The sequence below is a fragment of the Boleophthalmus pectinirostris genome, unplaced genomic scaffold (genome assembly GCF_026225935.1).
Source record: "Boleophthalmus pectinirostris isolate CB_2022bp ecotype Guang Dong unplaced genomic scaffold, ASM2622593v1 HiC_scaffold_15, whole genome shotgun sequence".
NCBI classification, from domain to species: Eukaryota; Metazoa; Chordata; class Actinopteri; order Gobiiformes; family Gobiidae; genus Boleophthalmus; species Boleophthalmus pectinirostris.
In genome coordinates this window covers 23,948,902-23,972,460 of record NW_026571070.1, presented here as the reverse complement: position 1 = coordinate 23,972,460, position 23,559 = coordinate 23,948,902, and the positions used below count along the sequence as shown (strand labels likewise).

The 23,559-nt window shown below is 38.1% G+C and overlaps 3 protein-coding genes across 7 annotated transcripts in view; 2 read left to right on the top strand and 1 right to left on the bottom strand.

The window, feature by feature from the left end:
• Window positions 1–502, bottom strand: part of pou6f2 (POU class 6 homeobox 2) — a 66,731-nt gene extending 66,229 nt beyond the window's left edge. For both annotated transcript variants that reach the window (XM_055150715.1, XM_055150716.1), the window contains exon 1: window positions 376–502. The gene's annotated coding sequence lies outside the window, so the exon portion shown is untranslated. The remainder of the gene's footprint in view (window positions 1–375) is intronic.
• On the top strand, window positions 495–13,223 carry vps41 (VPS41 subunit of HOPS complex). Of its 3 annotated transcripts, XM_020935656.2 has the most exons (29): window positions 495–692; window positions 901–939; window positions 1,695–1,737; window positions 2,495–2,602; window positions 3,854–3,931; window positions 4,286–4,360; window positions 5,267–5,329; window positions 5,413–5,478; window positions 6,693–6,812; window positions 6,906–7,052; window positions 7,128–7,194; window positions 7,284–7,381; window positions 7,468–7,597; window positions 7,727–7,842; window positions 7,927–8,045; window positions 8,239–8,320; window positions 8,392–8,484; window positions 8,554–8,681; window positions 8,757–8,901; window positions 8,985–9,026; window positions 11,187–11,237; window positions 11,310–11,447; window positions 11,514–11,568; window positions 11,784–11,924; window positions 12,005–12,141; window positions 12,223–12,322; window positions 12,408–12,452; window positions 12,534–12,613; window positions 12,688–13,223. In XM_020935656.2, exons 3-29 carry the CDS (start codon window positions 1,717–1,719, stop codon window positions 12,766–12,768), a joined length of 2,526 nt encoding a protein of 841 aa, XP_020791315.2. In that variant the 5' UTR covers window positions 495–692; window positions 901–939; window positions 1,695–1,716; the 3' UTR covers window positions 12,769–13,223. The 3 variants fall into 3 exon arrangements, with proteins under 3 accessions (XP_020791315.2, XP_020791314.2, XP_055006689.1); XM_020935655.2 differs by lacking the exon at window positions 1,695–1,737; XM_055150714.1 differs by lacking the exons at window positions 495–692; window positions 901–939 and having other exon boundaries at window positions 1,736–1,756.
• Window positions 13,224–13,466: 243 nt separating this feature from the next.
• On the top strand, window positions 13,467–23,114 carry LOC110170058 (uncharacterized). Of its 2 annotated transcripts, none has more exons than XM_020935682.2 (10): window positions 13,467–13,553; window positions 14,165–20,211; window positions 20,284–20,365; window positions 20,477–20,573; window positions 20,646–20,739; window positions 20,815–20,946; window positions 21,130–21,219; window positions 21,297–21,440; window positions 21,530–21,714; window positions 21,792–23,114. In XM_020935682.2, the coding sequence occupies exons 2-10, from the start codon at window positions 14,167–14,169 to the stop codon at window positions 21,958–21,960; spliced, it is 7,038 nt and encodes a 2,345-aa protein (XP_020791341.2). In that variant the 5' UTR covers window positions 13,467–13,553; window positions 14,165–14,166; the 3' UTR covers window positions 21,961–23,114. The 2 variants fall into 2 exon arrangements, with proteins under 2 accessions (XP_020791341.2, XP_055006688.1); XM_055150713.1 differs by lacking the exon at window positions 13,467–13,553 and adding an exon at window positions 13,605–13,803.
• The last annotated feature ends 445 nt before the right edge of the window (window positions 23,115–23,559 follow it).

Sequence of the window (23,559 nt, the reverse complement as noted above, 5' to 3'; positions counted from 1 at the left end):
AACCATGTAGTGTTTAAATATTCTTCAAAATTATAAATAAAAGGAAAAAATATATACTTATAATGAAAATTAAAATTTTTGTTCTACTGTACACTTCAACTGTAAAAGCTTGAAAAAAAATGTGACAAATTTATTTTAGCTGAAACCTCTTTCTTGGTGGCTAATCGCTAATCTTTTCTCATTATTGAGATCTTACTTAGTAAACCTGATGAATATATCATGTTTAAAAATTATGTTTGTGACAGATAAGGGTGACGCTAGATACAAATTAGCATTAAAAAAAATCACGTCTCGGTAGCACAAATTTCCAAATAAATCCAACGAATTTGGTTTATATTATTGTGTACCACCTCTGTTTACCTTACAAATACATACCTACCATGTACACTATTCATGGATGAAGAAGCAAATCTTGCCAAGTTCCCGTTCTGTTCTTCTGTAAACGGATCTTGCGCCATGTCTCTAAAAGACTCCAATACCCACAATGCCTTGCGCCAGATTGTCAGTCATGTGATTAGCTTATGACAAGGAAGAGCATGAAGTAAACAGTATTATGGCATATTGGCATCGTTGTATACAGCAAACAACGTTACATGTCATTTAGTGTGTAAATTGTTTTAGATCTAATCATTTTGAATCACCCTGCCTCCGCTCAACGGACCGGCAGAGCAATGGCGGAAGCGGAGGAGCAGGTAAGCAAGCGTAACATGCTAACAGTCACAACAATTTGTATGAATCATAGTCACTTGTAATAATGAAATACGGTGTACAGTTACTTCTGGCTAAATGAATGGCTGTGTTTCGCTCTCTTGGATTGAACTGATGATTCAGTAGCTAATGTGTTAAACGTGCTTTTGATTACATTCATTCTTAAGATTGATTGAAACTGTGTTCTTCCAGGGCAGAAAATCAAGTGAGGAGTTTACAGATGACTCTGAGGTATGATGCATTACATCTCTGTGTGCCCACCCCTTGTGTCACTCGTACCTTCTGTATGAAAAGTAACAGTGAGAAGTTGCACTAGTATGTCGGTAACACATTGTCTGTACAAGGTTGCATTCTTCTGACATGCACTGATGATTTCTGCGCCCAGACCCCACTGCTTACCACAAGGACTGTAAAACAGAGCCAACCTTTATCAACACAACTTGATCCCAGAAGGATCTTTGTCAGGGGTTTGAAAGGTGTCAGACACTCATGAATTACAGATGGCTTTCCAGATCCATCAATATTAGGGCTGTGCTTCAGTATACGGTACACCTGAGCTTTAGAGAATCACAAGTAGGCTAAATAAAATATAACTTACACATCAGCCTGGCAGGAGGGGGAGTTTGTCTTTTTAGGACCCGGAGAATAGAATGAAATATTAGGAAACAGGAGTTAAGAAATGTTCTTGCTGGTCAGGCACCCTGTTACCTAGCAGAAAGTCTGCCCATTACTGCAGGATGCATAGATTGTCTGACAGATAATGTCAGACAGAGCTGTGTAAAACTATAATAGAACCAGTTTATTGTAGTTTTACAGAATTCAGTTTGATATTATTAGTTCTAAACTGAATATGCAGATAAACACTTAATTGATGTCTTAATTAAATGCTTAAAATTAAGAATATTATGTATGTAGCCAAAAAGTCATAAAAAATCATGTTTAATAATTAGATATTAAAAGGTCATTCATGTGTTTTGTGTCTCCAGATGAAGACTCTGGTGTGCGCAAATGTTTACAAGAACCAGCTGTGTATGTGACAAAACAAAGGGCAAGTTACAAGATGGCAAAAGTTTGAAAAATGGGTAGTTTCTCTCAAGAGATGAAGTTTGGCTTTGTTGTTGATACGCCTTTGAAACCCGTGACAAATGCCCTCGCATCAGAAATCTCACAACCAGAATACACAGGAAATAGCCTAGATATGGCGTTGTTGAGTGGGAAAGGATTGTTTTTGAAAATAACATTTTTTCACGCTATTGTCCCCCACCTCCAACCCAGTAGCACATAATGGCAGACAATGTTTTGAGTTGATGCACCCTCTGGGCAGCCCCAGACTGTGCAGCATTGGTTATAAACTGAATTATGAGTAATATTCAGCCTGTGACTGGCCGCAAATGTTGGCTCATACAAAAGAATGTAACATTGTGAATTGTCCCAAGTTTCCTTTATGAAAAGACAAAACCAATGTATTACGCCAGGGATGAACCCTCTCATAAGATTGCTTTATGCTATATTTCAGGCAATTTAATGGTTATTTGTATTGTATATCCCCTAAAATGGCAAGTATACAGTGTAGAAATGACATTTGCAACAGTCACAAAATATGTAACATGAAATTTAGCACTGATGTTTAACAGTTTTAAATTAGGCAAAAAGTTATTGACAATGACCCTAAGCTCTTTGTAGTGTTACGCAATGGTCACTGCAGTACCTTTTGAATTACATTGTGTAAAAAACAAAAGTGAAAATGCCTTTTGATATACTGTATGTGAGAGCTGGTTTCCTGCAGGACGAGGACAGTGAGGAGGAGCCCAAGCTTAAGTACGAGAGGCTCTCCAATAGTGTGACCGAAATCCTCCAAAAGGATGCAGCCAGCTGTATGACCGTTCATGACAAGGTAGAGGTCATTCTCCAGCACAAACTACCATTGTTTATGCACACATTTGAGGCCATTCTCTTCTCACCTGCCCTCTCGGGGGGCTCACCTGGCTCCATTGTTTTCTCATCTTTTTATTCCCTGTCTACACACTTCTGATCCTTTTCTGTTTGCGGAGCATTTTGAAGACCACTCTCACTGAGATGGTTAATCATTGTGGCACTGGCATCGCACACCCAACCAGAGCACCAGTGATATCTTTTTATGTTTCCTAACTTTATGTTTTATTAAATGCTATTGATTTTCATTTATTTGAAAAACTTTCATTTTTCTCTCTTTTCTGATTCCAGTTCACTGTTTGCTTTGATGAAATCTTATATTTGATTTGACTTTTGTTAGTTTTTATGGCCATCAAGGCACCTGTGTGGTCACACCAGCCCCTGCCACTATGACAGACTCCCACCACGTATGAAGCTGCCACTAGCACATATTGCCTTATGTTGCCTCATATTTTAAGTGTTTGAATCAGAATCAGAATTTCATTTGAACAATTCCATTCTGATAAATCCCTTTAAAAGTCGCTCCGCCTCACAAGGTTGAACCCTTTATTTATTTATTTTTGGTTATTTTATTTGGGAGATTGCTGCGGCTCTGTCTGACATGCTCAACTGTGCCTGTAAATATAAGCATTTCATTATAGACTGCACTGAAGCATGGTGGGCTAGCCGCACATCCACACGATGGTCTATGAGGGTGGGGGGATTAGGAGGAGGGCAGAGAGCAAGGGCTGGGTGGAGGAACACACACTTAATCTAATGCCAAAAGCCCCCAGATTTTATAATTTTTTTGTCCCAGTGGGCTACGTACACACACACTTACACACGTATTTCTGCCCAGCGTAGAGCACAGAAACCAGTTGCTGCTCAGTAGAAATAATAGTTCTATGCTGGGCACGATGAGATTGGATTGCATGGCTAGCATAGGAAGAAGTCAGATGTACAGTGCATTTATTATGCTTAAGCGTTTTAATTCAAGAGAAAAAAATGCCATTTCACAGTGCCTGCTTTAATAAATAGGTCTTTTCCACTTTCTGCAATTTCACAGTTTTGCCTCTGAGCCCACCCAATCCCCACTGTGCCCTTGGTGCTCCAGCTCAGGAAATATATTTATTTCCTCCTGCACACTTTTATTTAACACAAGATTTTCTTTTTTCTAAAATCTTCACTTGTTTTTTGTCTTAAGTTTTATTTACATTGTGTTTTTCTTCCACAGTTCCTAGCCCTTGGTACACACTTTGGTAAAGTCTTCCTTTTGGACATCCAGGGAAATGTAACTCAGAAGTTTGAGATTGTAAGTACTAGCTCGTCATATAATAACATAACAATACGACACAATCTGCATTCTAATGTTAATAAACTAGCTTGGAAGTATCAAAAAAGTTCTTATGAATATATGTATTCTATTATCAGAATCTGCCTCAAAGCATGATGGGTTGTTTTCAGAACATTGTATTAACATGCATCACAAATTCGTCGAAAATTTGAAAATGGCTATTCTGAAAGCCTTGCCTATGACTATGCAAATATCAGGACCACACTACTTCCTCTACACACATATGATTCCATTGCATATTGAAAGTTTACATTTCACTTGGCAGACCCATAAACAGCTATAAAAAGATGCTGTGATATTGTGTGCCTGCAGAGCTCGGTGAAGATCAACCAGATCAGCCTGGATGAGAGCGGGGAGCATGTGGGCATCTGCTCCGAGGATGGCAAGGTGAGATCTCTCAGCTCATCACCGCTGCTTACTGATCCTTAAGCCATCAGTATTTCTCATCTTTCATAATTCTTCTTTAGACGACTATTCACCTATCTGTGTCAAACGTTATGCTAATAGTGTGGAACTTGCTTGTGATTTCCATGTGAGATTATTTGAGGTTGATTTATCTTTAGTCTGTCCTTATTTTGTTCATGATGCTGGGATTTACAAAAAGCAGTAGCGATTTTGAAAAGTGTGAGGATGATTTGTGCTCATATTCGTTGAGCTGTCAGTCATCCATCAGCCATGGATACTCTGATGGCTGTTCTCCACTCTGCTGTTATCTTGTCTCTCCTCATCATTACCACCATCTTTCATGGATTTTGCAGTCAAGATATGCTCTTTGATATAAGCTTCCCTCCCCCACTTTGAGCACTTTGGTGGCAAAAAACAAGATCTTGTCGCACAAAAAGTGGAACAGACAATTAAAATCAATGTTACACTGATTGTTTGCTCTCACCAATTCACTTGGTGGTTAATCCTCAAAAATCTAACTTAATCCTTAACCACTGGAGCAAGTGCAAAAAATAAATAATCAGGAAAGTATATTATTGAGGTAACAGTTCCTTTTCGGCCCTCAGAAATGGGAAGGTTCTGTGTCCTGTCCTCTAATGGTGCTCTGGGTCTGCTGTTGCCAACTGAGGCTGTGGTCAAGCCCAAGATTAGGACTCCTGTTTCTAAACCCTGCAGGGTTCAAAGAATCAACTTGTTCACTAATTGGTGACCCAGTGGAGAAGTAGGGAGCCAATCAAAATCTTTTCTGAGTGCAATTCCCCCCGCTGACCCCTGATAGTTGCAGAGGCAGCAATTAAATGAGAAATTTTGAGTTATTCACCTTCAGTTCTTGTTTTGTCTTTGTTCCAGGTTCAAGTGTTTGGCCTGTATACAAGAGAGGGCTTCCATGAGAACTTCGACTGTCCTATCAAAGTGAGCTCATATCACATGATCCTGATCTTCACGCTGTGTAAAACCTCCATCATAGTAAAGCAAAATTATTACTCTTATTCCAGGTGGTAGCCTTACACCCCCAATTCAGCAGATCTAACTACAAGCAGTTTGTCACAGGAGGAAATAAGGTAGGTTTGAAGATTATTGTACACTCTAATAGTTATGGAACAGTAATTTGTCCTGATATTGTCCAGCTGAAAGTGAATGCGCAGGCTTTTGTGTGGGGTGAAAGTCTCTTTGCTGGAGTGCTCTCAGGACATACCCATTTCCACTAACTGCTCTTTGCTCAATAGTGTTTGAAAGGCAGTGCCTCCTGTGCACAGTGCATACGTCTTTATCATATGTGTTCAGAGTGCGAGGGTTATTATATGTATGTGTAATAAATAATAAAAATAATTATATCTATTTAAATTAGGGCAAGTAATACTGCATTAATTTTAAGTACTGCTTTTCTACCCAATGAAATTTGCTGATGGAATCATGGCCCAGGGACACAACAGTATGTACTGATTGAAGTCAGAATCAATCCTCAAATTCTGTTTTCTGGACACATGCTGTACCACTGCTATCCATGTTAAACTTAAGTCATGAAATTCTTTTCACACTGCCATAAACAGCATTAACATTGCATCATTGCTAGTTTGTACATAGAAAAGTATACTGACATTTATATAAGTGGGGTCAGGAAAAACAAGTTTTTATGAAACCCCATTGTTAGTGTTACTTTGCCATTTTCTTTCAATTGGCGCTGATTTCTCTCAGGTCCAAGTTGTGAAGGCCTCCACAAGGTGCCTGTGATGGAAATCAATAAGCCTCAACGGGAGCCACATCCTGTCAAAGGAAATTCAATTTTGTCTCCACAGTTCTTTTGTCATATCGTCTCTTTGTAAAGCAAACTGTTTATTAATATATCCCAACTGCTGAATTACTCCTTTCATCTGCACTAATGTTCCATACACTTTTAGAGGCTTTTAGCAGCAGTGTTCTATGGACAGCCATAGTGCTGCAAAGGTGAAAACATGCTCAGTTTGAGGAGTTGATTATGTTTCAATAGATCAAATAAAGCCATTGGCTTGGTAATTGTTTATGTGTGTTAATAAGTCTTGTGAATGAGAGGTATGCATCCAAAAGACATTTTACATATTAACGTGTAATTTTGATTGAACTGCTCAATAAATTTTATTTCAGTTTTAATATTTTTTTTGTACCGTCATTCAAATGAGCAGAGAGCTTTTACTTGTTCTTTGTTATGCACTGCCCTCTGTAGGTTATATGTTGCAACTACTACATATTGAAGTCTGACCATTTTCAGTGAGAATAATGAGTCTTTCTTTCTGTACAGCTACTTTTATATGAAAAAAACTGGTTGAATCGTTGGAAGACAGCTGTTCTTCATGAAGGCGAGGGCACCATCACAAATATTCAGTGGAGGGCTAACCTAATTGCATGGGCCAACAATGTGGTAAGTGTTTCTCATTTATGCTCAACATTTAGATGATAACAAATCTAACTGTAAATCAAAACCAAATTATTTATTTTTAATTTAATTTTCTAGGGAGTGAAAATATATGACATCAGTACAAAACAGAGAATTACAAATGTATTGCGGGACAATGTCAGTCTGAGGCCTGACATGTACCCATGCAGTCTCTGTTGGAAAGATGACACCACTCTGATTGTGGGCTGGGGATCCTCTATTAAGGTTCTTTACAGCTGTATTAAATAGTATTTCATGACTGTGGTCCTTAACTGAAGTCTGTTTTACAATTTTTTCTAGATCTGTGTTGTAAAAGAACGTAATCCGACTGAAATGAGAGACCTACCTAGCCGCTATGTGGAAATAGGTATCCTTTTCTATTGAATAATGCCTGTGTTATTATAACTAGGTAATCAGTCCTAAAAAATTGCATTTGTTATTCATCTGCATTCTCAGTGTCAGCTTTTGAGACAGAGTTTTTCATCTGTGGCCTGGCACCTCTGGCAGATCAGCTTGTTACACTGTACTTTGTGAAGGAAAGCTCTGAGAACATGGTGAGGTTATCATTCATATTATAAGATATAGTTTAAACCTGCCTTTTGGACTATGCTTTACTCTGTTTGAATGCATGTTTCTGAAGGATGACGACTTTCGGGCAAGGCCTCGTCTTGACATCATCCAGCCTCTTCCTGAGGGCTGTGAGGAGATCTCCTCTGATGCACTGACCGTGCGCAACTTCCAGGACAATGAGTGCAGAGACTATAGACTGGGTAAAACACTATGAACGTATCCTTACACAAATGCCATGCATTCGTACATTGTTATCTGATTTATGCTCTGACTATCCAAGTCAGCCATAATGGACAGAGGCTGAGTCATGCATGTGTTTGCTTTCATAGAACATTCTGAAGGAGAGTCCCTCTTCTACATCATCAGTCCTAAAGACATTGTTGTGGCCAAAGAGCGAGACCAAGATGACCACATTGATTGGCTGCTTGAAAAAAAGAAATATGAGGTTAGCATTAATGCCCATAATGAACAATGGAAAGGTTGTGCTTGTTTTTACAGACACCTGTTATATTTATTTTGGTGGTTACAGGAGGCTCTCATGGCTGCAGAGATCAGCTTCAAAAATATCAAGAGACATGATGTAAAGAAAATTGGGATGTCTTACATCAATCACTTGGTAGAAACAGGAGACTATGACAGCGCAGCAAGGTATGCATATCGAATATGTGGAAACAATGCAATGTGGGTTAAGAGTAGATATTCTATGTCAGATTAATTAATCTTAAGAAATACAATGATTATACTGTACATCTAGTATTTGTAAATAACAATATATGTTGGTGCACAGACTTTAATGTTTGTTCACTAAAAATACAATCGCACTGATTTCATATTTTTACAGAAAATGTCAGAAGGTTTTGGGGAAAAATATGGAGCTCTGGGAGAATGAAGTTTACAGGTTTAAAACAATTGGACAGTTAAAGGTAGGAGTCACAATATCTTGATTCTCATAAGTAAAGTATTGTAACCCATTTTCTTGTCTTCTTCTTCTTAGGCCATTAGCCAGTACTTACCCAGAGGAGATTTGCGTCTTCGCCCTGCCATTTATGAAATGATCTTGCATGAATTTCTAAAAACTGATTATGAGGTAATTTATGTCCAATAATAACCCCAGAATCAGTAGTAGTAGCATTATAATTTTATCTTCTTCCAAAAGGGCTTTGCTACACTTATTCGAGAATGGCCTGGAGAGCTGTACAATAATATGGCCATTGTTCAGGCAGTCACAGATCACCTGAAGAAAGATCCCACTAACAGCACTTTGCTCACCACACTTGCTGAACTGTGAGACACTGTGACAGTTCTATTCTTAGTAAAGAGATGAAAATAAGACATGTTTAATTTTCTTTTTTATTGCAGTTACACATATGACCAGAGGTATGATAAAGCCTTAGAAATTTATCTGAAACTGAGGCACAAAGATGTGTATCAGCTCATTCACAAACACAACCTTTTTTCCTCAATTGAAGATAAGATTGTCCTTCTAATGGACTTTGATAAAGAGGTAATTCTATATTTTACCATATACAGAGTATTAATGAAACAGAACAGCCTTTAAAATTTTAACCTACTTCCCTCCACTCTCAGAAAGCTGTTGACATGCTGCTTGACAATGAAGACAAAATAACTGTAAGTATCCCACACTTTGAAAATATTAAATTGAAGTGTATGTATGTATGTGTATATGAGTGTGTGTGTGTGTGTGCATATATATACATATATACATATATATATATATATATATATACACCACACACACACACACATATATATATATATATATATACATACACATGCACATATATACATATATATACATACATACATATATACATATATATATATATATATATATATATATATATATATATATATATATATATATATATATATATATATATATATATATATATATATATATATATATATATATATTACAGTCCCTGACAAAAGTCTTGTCGCTTATCCATTTTGTAGAAACAAAAGCTTATAACCTGACTTTAAATTAATCGATTGTTTTTAGAAATGTCTCATATGAAGCTAAAACCCTCCCAAATTATGCTCAATATACTAAAATAAATTTGCTTCACTGAAGAAAGATTGATCATTCAATGAACCCAGAAGGGTCAGATTTTGGCAAGACAAAAGTCTTGTCGCCTTGTCATATGATGCACTCAATCCTAGATTACAGCCTCACCTGTGATCAGTTACTGATCAATCAATTAGTGGGTGTGTATAAAAAGAACCCCAGCACACCAGACCTTCACATCAACTGCAACTTTACCTCTGACAACATGCCAAAGATCCACCCTGAGACCAAAGTGTTAATTATCAAGAGGCTGAAGACCAGACCCACTGCTGAGGTGGTGACATCTTCAATGTGTCTCAGCGTCAAGTACAAAGAATAAGAAAAAGATCTGAAATGACTGGAGATGTTTTTGACAAGCCCAGGTCCGGCAGACCCCGCAAGACAACTGCTCAGGAGGACCATTTGTTAATTTGAAACTCCAAGGCCAGCCCCTTTTCCACTGCAGCAGAGCTCCACCAGGCCTGGTCACCTCAAGTCCCTGTGTCAACCGGAACAGTTTGTAGAATTCTGTCTCGAAATGGCCTCCATGGTCGAATCAGTGCACAGAAACCAGCACTAAACAAAAGGCAATTAAAAAAACGTGTGGCATTTGTCAAGGCCCACAGCCTGCTAAAAGGATGGACACTGGAAAAGTGGCAGAAGGTGGATTTCTCAGATGAATCCTCGGTTGAATTACATCACAGTCACTGCAAATATTGCAGGAGACCTACTGGAGCCCGCATGGATCCAAGATTCACCCAGAAAACAGTTTAGTTTGGTGGCGGAAAAATCATGGTCTGGGGTTACATCCAGTATGGGGGTGTGCGAGACATTTGCAGGGTGGAAGGCAATAGCCTAAAATATCAAGACGTATTAGCTCCTCTTACATTCCCAACCATAAAAGGGATGGTGCTCCATCGCATACTTCTTTCTCTACATCAAAGTTTCTCAAGGCGAAGAAGATCAAGGTGCTCCAGGACTGGCCAGCCCAGTCACCAGACATGAACATCATTGAGCATGTCTGGGGTAGAATGAAAGAGGAAGCATGGAAGGCAAAACCAAAGAATCTTGATGAACTCTGGGAGGCATGTAAGACTGCTTTCTGATGACTTCATCAACAAATTGTATGAATCATTGTCGAACCGCATGGATGCAGTCCTTCAAGCTCATGGAAGTCATACAAGATATTAAATATGGATCGCACAGCACCACTACTTAATTCACTGACATTATGCAACATATTTTTGTGTTTGAAGTAAATTATTTGTTCAATTTTCTGTAGGCGACAAAACTTTTGTCTTGCCAAAGTCTGACCTTTCTGTGTTCATTGAATGATCAATCTTTCTTCAGTGAAGCAAATTTATTTTAGTATATCGAGCATAATTTGGGAGGGTTTTAGCTTTCATATGAGACATTTCTAAAACCAATCAATTAATTTAAAGTCAGGTTATAAGCTTTTGTTTCTACAAAATGGATAAGCGACAAGACTTTTGTCAGGGACTGTATATGTATGTATATATATGTATATGTATGTATATATATGTATATGTATGTATATATGCACACACACACACACACACATATATATATATATATATAATATGTGTGTATATACACACACATATATATGTACACACACACACGTATATATATACGTATATATATGTATATATGTATATACGTATATATATGTATATACGTATATGTGTAATTTATTTTAGATTGACAGAGTGGTAGAGGAGCTAGCGGACAAACCTGAATACCTGCATGTGGTAAGTCATTATATATTTTATTACTTCACAATGTTAACTTTACAGAAGTCAAGTACTCTCTCTTTTCCTTAGTACCTCCATAAACTTTTTAAGCGGGATCACCACAAAGGACAAAAATATCATGAGCGACAGATTGGACTATATGCTGAGTATGATCGACCAAATCTTCTGCCTTTTCTGAGAGATAGCACTCACTGCCCTCTGGAGAAGGTATACTGGATTTATCATAAGTCATGCATATTTTTGTCTTACATTTTTTTTACTGTTCCCTTTCAGGCTCTTGAGATTTGTCAGCAGAGAAACTTTGTTGAAGAGACAGTTTTCCTTCTCAGTAAGTTACTGAGTTCAACATTCTAATGTTATGTTTCTAAAACGAATAAAAGACCAGCAACATGGACATGAGACAAACAAACTTTTTTCACAGGAACAGGAAGGACTTAAAAAAATATATGAAATAATGTTGTCTAAGACAGAAATCATGTTTGTTATTTTGATTTTGAAGATGGTGCATATTAATTAACACAGTGTAAATTATGAATCTCTTAGGCAGAATGGGAAACTGCAGGCGAGCTTTACAAATGATCATGGAGGAGCTTGGAGATGTGGACAAGGCCATAGAGTTTGCTAAAGAACAAGATGATGGTGAACTCTGGGAGGATCTGATCTCTTATTCAATTGACAAACCACGTAGGTCAAACTGTGACAATATATTTTATCTTGGACTAATAAAAACACACAAACACTGTAGAATTTGCACTTGTTTTCAGCCTTCATCACAGGCCTCCTGAATAATATTGGAACACATGTGGATCCTATTCTGCTCATCCACCGTATTAAGGAAGGAATGGAGATCCCAAATCTTAGAGATTCATTGGTCAAAATCCTTCAAGATTACAATTTACAAGTGGGAAAATAGACATGTGTTCTTATTCATACTTTATAGATGTTGACTTATTGTATGTAAAATGTTTTATTTTGTATTAAGATTCTCTTGAGGGAAGGTTGTAAGAAGATCTTGGTGGCAGACTCCCTTTCTCTGCTCCAGAAAATGCATCGAACACAAATGAGAGGTGTCAGAGTTGATGGTAGGTTTTGCTCAGTAACAAAACTGCAGTGACAGTAACAAATCAAGTTATATTAGTGACCTTTGGTGACCTTTTCTTTTAATAGATGACAGTATTTGTGAGTCATGTCATGCAACAATACTGCCATCAGGTATGCTTTTTGTGAGTTATTTTGGCAAATTACATTTGATCAAAATTGTAAAGGTTGTTCTGCCTTGCTTGTACTTCTCAGACATTACTAGGAACTTCAGTGTGGTGGTGTTTCACTGCAGACACATGTTTCACAAAGAGTGTTTGCCATCCACAGGAACTGTAAGTAATCTTACTAGTACTAGTCGTACTTTTTAAAATTATTATTAGTCTATAAGAATGTTTCCCCCATACAGATTCCTGGTGTGCAGTTTTGTAACATCTGTAGTGCCAAGAAGCGTGGACCAGGAAGTGGAATATTGGATATGAAGAAGTAGCTTTTCACTGTCTTGTAACTTTTTTTAATACTTTCATTTAGTTTTGCTAGACAGCCTTCACCCCAGACACTTTCTCCAGCTCCTCCAGGTGGACACCGAGGCGTTCTCTCGGCTGGCCTGGGAACGCCTCTGTGTGCCCCCGGAGGAGCTGGAGGAAGTGTTTGGGGTGAGGGAATTCTAGGAGTCCCTGCTTAGACTGCGGCCTCCATGACCCAACTCTGGATAAGTGGAAGAAAATGGATGGATTTAGTTTTGCATCATTCAATACTCACTACTTGCTAAACAACACAACTATATAATCTATAACAATCAATAATAACAATCTACTAATCCATAAATGTATATTTACTTTTCACTTACAAAATGCTTAAAAATACCTGTTCTTTGTTTCACACCTCACGATGTAACACTTCAATATCACAAAATAAAAAGAAGAAGAATAATTTATTGATTAATGTGTTGCATAGAGTGAATGACTTGTTTATAGATGTATCTACTTAGTACTATAATAAAACATTTAATTGAATAAGGTTTAAACTTATTTGTGTAATAGAAACTTATAGTTTACTCAAGTAATATCTTTTCTTTTTATTTATTTTTGCATATTTTCAAAAATAAATACATTTGATTTGAGTTACATTCATTCATTTGTTGAAGTTTAAAAAAAAAAAAAAAAACGAATTGTTTAGGACAGCAACGTCACTTCCGCCCTTTTCCTCCGGAAGTACAGTTAATTTTTTATTCACAAGAAAAAAACAGCTGGCGTTGAAAAGGAAAACATCAAAGTGAGTTTTGTTGTTTAATAATGTTGGTCTGTAGTTTTGCTATAGCTAATATTATTGGAAGTGCTGTTCAGACTCCCGGTTTTATCACAATGGATGCAGCTTTTTGACCTGGAACGGCGATAGTCGTTCCGCTCATTTGTTGCAAGCTGCTGCTAGCGCTAGCTCCATCACTGAGGACCTGAGCTAGCACTCAAGCCTCAGGGAGCAAGCTAACTCATCATTTCTGACTCTATAACTTTGTGTGACAAAGGTAAATGCCAAATAAATGTTGCAAATGAAAGGTCTGACAGAGATAGCCCAAAAATGTGACGGTTTAGACTGCAGATTGCGTGATTTGCTACCCGCAATTTTTACTGTTTACGTTTCTTGTTAGCCAGCGCAGCTGCATGTTTACAAAATCGGTCTCCACAAAAATGTTCTTTAGCTATGGATATAAATGTTTTAGGTATGTCAGTACATTCTGCCATATACCCCTAGCCTACGTGTGTACTTCTAATACAATGTCCACCAGTTTGTGTTTATTAGTGAAAACAACCAATGCCACCAAAACAGGGTCCTTACAAACATTCTTGCTGTTTCAAATATATGCTGACTTTTGTTTGTTTTTGTAGAAATGCCTGCCTCAAAAAGGGAATTATCACCACCAGAATCTGAGTCCAAGATTAGGAAGTTGGATGAAGATGGAGACGCCATGCCATCTAAAGTGGCATCTATCCTGGGCACTGACAATTCACCAGAAAGAACAGCAGCCCCAAGGACCAAGAAAAAACTGTCTCCTTCACCTGGGGGAAATAATTCAAGGCCTAGTTCTCCTTTGTCAGACTCCAGTGAATCAGTATCTGACCCACCTTTCAAAAAAGCCAAGCTTTTTTCCTCAAGTGCCTTTTCTACAGTTTCCTCAGAGGAATCCAAGTCCAACATCTCCCCGATGCAGACAACACTGACAGAGTCTGAAGAGGCAAGTATTGGTAGTTGTAATAAAGATTTCATCAGGATGAGCGGTGGCAGTGATAAAGCCCTCTGCATCATACAATATTCTAACAAAGCTATGGCTGAAGAAATATTGTCTGTACCAAATGAAGAACTGCCCTGTTCTCCTTCAGGTCCTGTACAAGCAGACCACAGTTATGGGAGAATATCAGAAATTACTGAGACAGATCAGGAGGGTAACATTATACAAGAATTTAAAAGTTCAGTTCCAGAGTCACAAAAAGCAACCATCACAGAATCAACAGAAAGAAGCACTAAATGTGAAGCTGAACCTAGCAACTGTTCAAAGGTGCATGTACGAGAAAGTCAAAAAACAGATGATATTATAATCGATTCAGCCTCAGATTCATTGGACAATGGGACATGTGTTGTTGCATCTGTTTGCGAAGAGAAAGATGAGACAAGTTCAGAGCCTCAAAGTGAAAAGGAATTTGAAAATAAAACACTACTAATTCCTGAAAAGGCATTATGTCCAGTTGAAAATGTTAATCCAAAAGAGATTGGAAGAGTAGATACTGTAACAGCAGTACAGGAGGAGGTTTTAATTGAAGTCCCTACTGTGCCAGTTACAGAAGAGTTTGAACAGGATGTCAAATGGCATACAAACGAAAAAGATCACAAAACACTGGTTGAAGAGACACATTTTACAATAAGTCATCCATTAATGAATAAAAAACCTTCTGAACCTGAACAATCTCTAGCTGTAAGCAGTATTCCCGAGGGGCACACTGAAAGTGTTGCAAATTTAGTGCAAACGGACAGCACTGTTCAATTCACCTTTGAAGAATCTCTTAAAATTGAACAGATGCATGACCAAGTGTCTAATGACTTTACTAACAACTCTGATGCTGGTAATCAAATTACAGATAAGATGCATAAAAATGACACAGAAGAAAAGGTGGAAATGGTAACATCTAGCAATGAGTGTGGCTTACAGAATCTAATGTCAAATGAAAAGTCATCTAGCAAGGAATTAGAAGACCAGGATAATGACAGAGTTAATGACTTCACTCCAAGAGCTATAAAGGACTCTCTTATGGAAAAAGAAAAACCTTGTATTGAAGATGTCACTATATTGAACGGACAGATCAGTGTTGAAATTCCCACTGGGTTTTCAGAGGAGATAAACTCTGCAGCAGTGGAAATACAAAGCTGTGAAAGGCAAGGAGATGGGCAAACGGAAAGTTTCTCTACTTCACATTATGTGGAATCTCACTGTATTCATGATGTTATTGAACCTGCTTCAGGTATGTCCGAAAATGTAGGTGAATATTCAGTGTCACAAAATGATGAGATGACTGCAAACTCTGCTGAAACACAAAGGCTTTGTTCAGTGCCGACAGTAGATGTACAGAGCGACGTCCAGATAAATGATGATCAGTATTATAAGGAACCTGAGGTAGACACATTTGAACTACAGGGAGAGATGGTGTCACATCAAACCAAAACCACTGATTATCCTGAATCATCTGAAATTATACACCAAGAAGTTGTTGTAGCTGTAAACATTGAGAATTCAGTGGAAAGTGAGCATAGCACATATTTATCAAACAAAAATGAGAATGAAACTTTCACAGTAAAGTCTAAGGAAGAACTTGCTGCTGTTTTTCCTGTAAGTCCACACACAATATCCCCTCCTGAAGTAACTGCTTCACCATCCAAAATGTGCTCACAGTACCGTGAAGTCAGTGAGACGTCTGTACTGACTGTAGATGATCAAATTGAATGTTCCACTGTCATTGGAAACAATAACGCAGACACACAACCAAATTTATTATCACCGATGAATTCTGCAACAAAAAGAGATGGGGTTTTACCACCTTTAGTGGAAATGTGTCCAGATGTGACTGATGCTTTACGTGAAACACAAACTGTAATGATTCAAAATATTGGAAGTGTAGAAATTGTAGACTCAGATAATCAGATAATTATACCATCTGAAGAAATAAGTTCTACAGTTGTATCATACCAGAGCACAAATTCCTTGACAAGGCAAGCGGAGGATATTCAAGAAAGTTTTATCAGTAATGCCTTTACTGACCATTCTGAAGAGGTTGTTACTGAATATTATACAACAACCGATGTACAAACCACAGCAGCGTCAGAGGATATTTCTATACCGACATCCACAGTTGAACTTAACACTAATGATGGTCGAGAGGTTGCTACCTCTGACTCTGAGATCAGAGATGCAAATAATATTAACATCAAAGAAGTTGACACAGACTGTGCAGATACCATTGCTATGGAAGTTCAACTTACAGAGCAAGACACTACAGAAGACAATGACGTTATGACTGAAAATGTGGATAAACAAATTATTACAGTACCAGAAGAGATTAAAGTAATACCTTCAGTTATGGTAGCAGAAGAAGCTGAGCATTCAGTGGTCTTTTTACGTGAAGTTCAGGGACATCTGTCTCATTCTGAGGTTATAGAGGCTGAGCAAATGCAAACTGAGTCAGTTGTTGTGGATACTATGGAAGATAATTCTGTAATTAGTGAATCACAAGAAACTGAATGTATGGCAGATGTTACAGAAACTAATGAGAGAGAAATTGATGCCAATGATTTGACACAACAATTGCTCCTTAATACAGACGTACAAGGCAATGAGAAGACTAATAATGCTGGTTATAAGCAAGAGGATGTTCACAGTGTAGAAGAACCTAATATGATAAACACTGAGTCTGACCTTAAGACAAATGAAAATCAGATAGTATATGAGCCTATTAGCAGTCCAGAAAGTACCACAGATGGAGAGGTTCCTTCACTGCCAGAAAACAATGGTACAGTTAGGCAGGTGCATGCAGACATAACTGATACTTCACAGATCATTTATAGTGTGTCAGCATTAACTACTGACAAAGAAATGGTTGTTTCAGATGGCTATGCAGTTGCTGAAATTGCAAGTGTGCCTCCAGAAAATTCTATCATTCCCCCTGTTGAAGACTTTAAAGTAAATGGCAAGAGTTTTCAAAATGATGAATTCATCAGGAGCGAAAATGTTTTGGACAACCAAACAGAATCGCAACGTATGCAGACAGTTGTTTTATCTTCTGCATCACAGAATGAGGAAATTTGCAAACTGAATAACCAGCAACTTAAAAATGAACAATATTCAGATCAACAATTAATATCTGAGGCTCACACTGCAGCTGAAATTCACAGGGTGGAACGGAGCACAGCCATTGAGCAGTTAGAACAAAGTAATGGCATGCAGGATGTGAGTGTTTCAGTGACTAGTGTAAGTGAAGATGCACCAGATGGTCAGTTGGAGAACACAGAAGAGCAGAGTGAAGAGAGTGTCTCAGATTTAGTCCCTGTCTCAGTGTTTACTGAACAAGTGCAAGAGGTCACTGGACCTGAAGCTGTCAAAGACACAGAAGCAGCTACAATTACATTTACTACAGAAGGAAATCAGGAAGCTGATGCCACGTGTGAAGAGTATGTTATATTAGAGCCTGTACCAGACACAGCAATTCACTACGACATCATTACTCAAGCTGTGGCTGAATCAGGGCTGTCAGAAGAGATTCGAGCAAATCCTGAAAGCATTATAGATGAGGTACAGCAAACAAGTGTTACAAGTGAAAGCACACAGGAGACAATGGATACTGAGACACATTTGGAGAAAACTGAACAAGTTGAGCAAATTGGTATCTCTTCTCAACCTACTGACATGATGGAAGTGACTCCAGCCAACTTTGGGTCAGATGTCACCCAACCAATTGATGTTAATATGATGCCACCTGAATGCCAGATTTTAGAGGATATTGAGATTGGACGTGAGATAGTTGTGGCAGAAGAGGAGCAAGAAGAGGACAGTGACATTTCTATAATTGAGAAACCTCAAGAATTTGCATCTGAAGAAGAACCTAAAAAGACAGATGAAAATGATTTGATAAGTAAAACAACTGGTGATGAGACAAGTAAAGACACTGGTGATGAGAAAAACAAAGAAACGGGTAATGAGACAAATAGAGAAATAGCCTCTTTGGAAACTGTAACAAAGGACATCACCACTGTAGAGAAAAAAGAGCCTGAAAAACCTAAGAAGCAAGAAATGAATACACAGGCCAGGACAAAAGCTCGCCTTGCGGCTCTTGCAGAGCAAAAGGCTGCTGCATCTAAGAGACAAGCAAGGAGAGAGCAACTCAACCTATTAGCCTTGTGCCAAGAAATAGCAGAAGACATAGCTACAGACAGCATGCTTCTAAAGAAAATTGAAGAGGAGAAGCAAGCAGCAGCTGTGGCTGCAGCTAAAAGTGAGGCCAGCACAAATGAAAGTCCACCTGTTAATAGCCAAGAGGAGGAGCCAGGGGATGCTATGGGTCCAGTTCCAGAAAGTGTAGAGGTGAGCTCAACTTCAATCACACCCACTGAAAACAACACTGTAATTCAGACCTCTACCACAAATGCAGAGGAGACGAAGGCCATATCAGAACCACCAAAACGGAGGTTCTTTACATCACAAGTTACTGTTCCACTCAAAGCTCACGAGAAAAAGAAACTTACTAGATATCAAAGATTGAGACAAGTTGAGCTACAGCGAGAAAAAATGTCATGGGCTAGAGTGAAGAAGCTCAAGACTGACCAAGCAAATCAAATGTTTTCTGACATGGACTGGCAAGCATCAATGTCATTTTCTTCATTTGGTATGGATAATGCAGCCACTGTATCACAGCCTGTGGCTGTTTTGTCTAAACCACCTTCACCGGAACTCTCATCACCAAGCAAATGTGCTGCTAACTCTGAGGAGCCTCTAGTTGAGATGTCTAAGCCTGAAACACCTGTAAGCGAACCAGCCAAAGTGGAAATTTCTCAAACTGGACCTGCAAAAGCAGCAACAGAAGAAAAACCTGAAGCCGATAAACATGAATCTCCTCAAAAGGAGGACTCAAAAGCTGAAATGAAAGACTCAAAAGCAGATCCTGCCAAACCTGAGCTTCGTGAGCTTCGTAAGTCCTCTCGCATCAGTAAAATTGAATCTTCAAAAGCTGCTTCTACGCCTGCACCAGCAACAAAAAGCAAAGTCACATCTAAAAAAGTCCTCCCTGCTGTTCCACCTCCCATGCCAAATGGCCTTAATAGTCAAAGTTTGAAGATAGAGTATAAGCCGTACAAACCCAGACCCAAGTATTCTCCTGATGACTTTGAACTGGACGATGACCCAGTTCCTCCTCCAAAAGCATGTCCTCAGGCTAAGCCCACTCACCAGATGAGGCCTAATGTTCAATCAAGACCAGCTTCCCAGTCCACCACTCCTTTAAAACCCACTGTTTCAACACAACCTTCAAACCAGTTGAAGCCCAAAGTTCTGACACCTGCTGGACGGATCTCAGGTCAGACAAAGCCAGCCTCCAGTGATCTGGCTAACCCTTCAGCAGCACAGGCACTGTCAAAAGGCACACATGTAACTCCATCGTCATCAAAGCTCTTACCCACAACTGAAGTGCTACAGAAAACTCCTGCCTCGACAAGCCCTCAGTCAAAAGTTGTTGTAGCTCCAACTCCATCCAAGTCAGCAGCCTCGTCAACCCAGGTTATACTCTCAAGTACAACCTCGGAGAAGGAGACCACTTCGTCTGTAGATCAGCCTGCCACATCTGAAACAACACCTGCTACTGCTCCTCCAGATGATGCAGCAGATCCTGCCAAATGCAAGGTACCGTATATCCAACTGACCACCTCCTCCTTTTGTTTACAGCCATGCTGATTTTTTACCCTTTTTACTTAGGCTACAGAGGATGTTCCTTTAGCACCTGTTCTTCCTAAAGAAGACTGCGTTGATTCACAGAAGTCTGAAGAAAACAAAGAAGGTATTATTATACATCCTTGTCATTCTTTCCGATATACATTTTTAATCATTAATAATGTTATATAATGTTAATAGGATTTGAGCTTCACATATTTTTGTAACTTTTTTGCAGTCATTCCAGTCCAGGATATGACAGCTCCCTGTGTCCAGTCAGTGAATAAAACTGAATCAGAAGAAGCAGACTTGAAAGCCTCAAAACTCTGTCAAGAGTAAGTAATTTAAATAGCAAATTGAAATGCCCTTGTCTTAGTGATTTAATTAATGTTATATGTTTTTTACAGTCCAAATATTGAGTCTCCCATGTCTGATGCTAGTCTTCAGAAAGAAATAAAAAAACTAAAGGAAGCTGACAAAGATGGCACGCAGACTATAATTGTAAGGGGTTCTATTGCCTTTTTATTTTTATGTAATCTGACTAAATCCAGTATGATAATTCTGTCTCTTTTATAGGATGCAGGGCAAAAGCATTTTGGACCAGTGGCATGCAGTGTGTGTGGGATGCTCTACTCTGCTGCTAATCCAGAGGATGAATCTCAACATTTACTGTTTCATAACCAGTTCATTAGCGCTGTCAAATATGTGGTAAGATGCAAATTGTGATGTAACAACTTCTGTCATTTCAGTACAACCGCATGTTTTAGAACAAACCAAATTGGTGCTAATAAACTTCAGATAAACAATCTAAAATAGTTTTAAGTAACACAGTTGGCATGGAACTACTTGTACCTACTGTGTAATTATTAGTACACTGTCTCGTTTCCATAGGGATGGAAAAAGGAAAGGATTTTATCTGAGTTTCCTGATGGAAAAATAATCCTTGTTCTGCCAGATGATCCAAAATATGCCCTAAAGAAGGTAATCAGATGTAAAATCCACTGTATTGAGCAGAAAGTATTTATTTGTCCAAACTATTATGTTATTTTCCTATTTAGATTGAGGAAATCAGAGAGATGGTGGACAATGACCTTGGCTTCCAGCAGGTGGAGTCAAAGTGTCCCTCAAAGACTAAAACGTTCCTCTTCATTTCCAATGACAAGAAAGTTGCTGGGTGCCTCATAGCCGAGCACATTAATGAGGTATTGAACTGTGCACTAATTATTTAGTATAAGTATAATACATGGCATGTTGAATTTTTTTTTTTTTTTTTTTGTGGGAATAATTGTAGGGCTACAGAGTGATCGAAGAGCCTGCCCCGTCTGGTTCAGAGGGGGAGAAGGTGATGTTTGAGAGACAGCGAGCATGGTGCTGCTCTACCACTGCTGAGCCGGCCATTTGTGGTATCAGCCGCATTTGGGTTGTCAGCACCATGAGACGCCAGGGAATTGCCTCGCGCATGCTTGACTGCCTCAGGTAAGTTATTTATATATATGTATATCTTTTTTGTTATTTATAAGCTTAACAATAAGATGTTTTCTATCTCTATGCAGGAACAACTTCATATATGGTTCTAACCTGAGCAAAGATGAGATTGCTTTCTCTGACCCTACTCCCGATGGGAAACTTTTTGCCACACATTATTTTGGCACTTCTCAATTTTTGGTTTATAACTTTGTGAATGGGACTCCTGCAACACAGGCCAAAACTGAAAAAGTATAACAGCTCTCAATCAGGCAACTATAGTTCTCATTGAGACTCTCACTGGAAAATGGGACCGGACCATTTAACAACTTAACAATTCAGTTTGTGTTTTTGAAGTCGGCATAATACTATTTGTGGAGGATATTCATTGGCTTAATTCTCAGGATTAAAACAACAAGACGTTGTTTGAAACAATTTTAAATTCACCCTTTAATCACACACTTCATATTCTGGCAAAACTTTTCGAGTAACAAATATTTTAGTATTGTTTTAATGCATGATACCACAGCAATAGATTTTTCCCCCAACAAAATTAAATTTATAGATTGTACTCAACTATTGCATCACATGTATGCATACATGGACATTTGTATGTTTTCCAGTTTATTTTGATCTCTCCTCTGATCATGTTTTAGGATATAACCACAGCTACATAGTGCATATTGGGCAGATAATTTTCAAATTTCTCAGATTGGTCCTGTTTTAACATTTCTTATATAAAGGATTCACTATAACCTATATTTTGTTTTTGATGAAATTTTAAAACACAGTGGAAATGTAGTGATGTAATGTAGGACTCTCACCGGGCATTCATTATGTGCTTTCATTTCTTTACCTGAAATGTTCAGTTTATGATCTGAGCCATAAACCGTGTATCATTTAGCATGGCATTGTAGCCTAACATTAGTGGCATCCTTTGCTTCACTAATGCTCTCTTTTGCTTTGTTTGTGCCTGAATGATTAATGTGATGTTTATAATTTTATATATATTTTTTTGATTAGTCGTTTAGTTTTCTACCTATATGTTCTAAGCCAAGCAATATGGCAGTTACTTAAATCCATGTAGATTAACATCTTCCTATTATTTAGTTACAATGAATTATGATGTATGTCAAATTATCATGTAGATGTATGCATACTTCTATATCTGATTGAAAATGGTGTGGCCTTATGGCTCAGGGGTTGATAAATGCAAGGGGAATATTGCTCAGCGATCAAGGTGAGGTTGAACTGAACCTCTGTCACCAGATTAGTTATACTTACTGTAATCCATCCCTAATTTTCTTCTTTCTTGTAAAGGCGTTTTTAGAAAGATGTGTTGTGTATGAAAAAATGGTTTATACAAAGCTGTTATGTAAATATTTATTTAAATAAAAAAACAACAAAAATTACATTGTTTAATTGTTTCTTTATACTTATTATAAATGTTTATCCTTCACGTTATTTAGTTTTTTCTTTAATTTGAATTGTTACAAGCCATTTTACCAGCCACACTGAGAAAGAATTGTGATTATTCAAAAACACCTTGACTTTTTCTTAAAGATTGTTTCTACAATCGATATTGTGCACTAAAAACTATAAAAGCTTTCAACTGTTTCAAAATGCAACAACAAAATAAATAACTATAAGAGAGCACTCGTGCTGGAATTCTTTCACTGGCTTCCTTGAGTTGGAATTACTGTACATTTAAGATCATCAATCAAATCTATACATGACGTACTGTTTAATACCATAAATGGTAGCCCCACAATGGCACAATGGCTGCATAGTTAGCACTCATCTCTACAAGGTTTCTTTCTGGGCAGAGTATGTATGTTTCTCCTAGTGTCTGTGTGG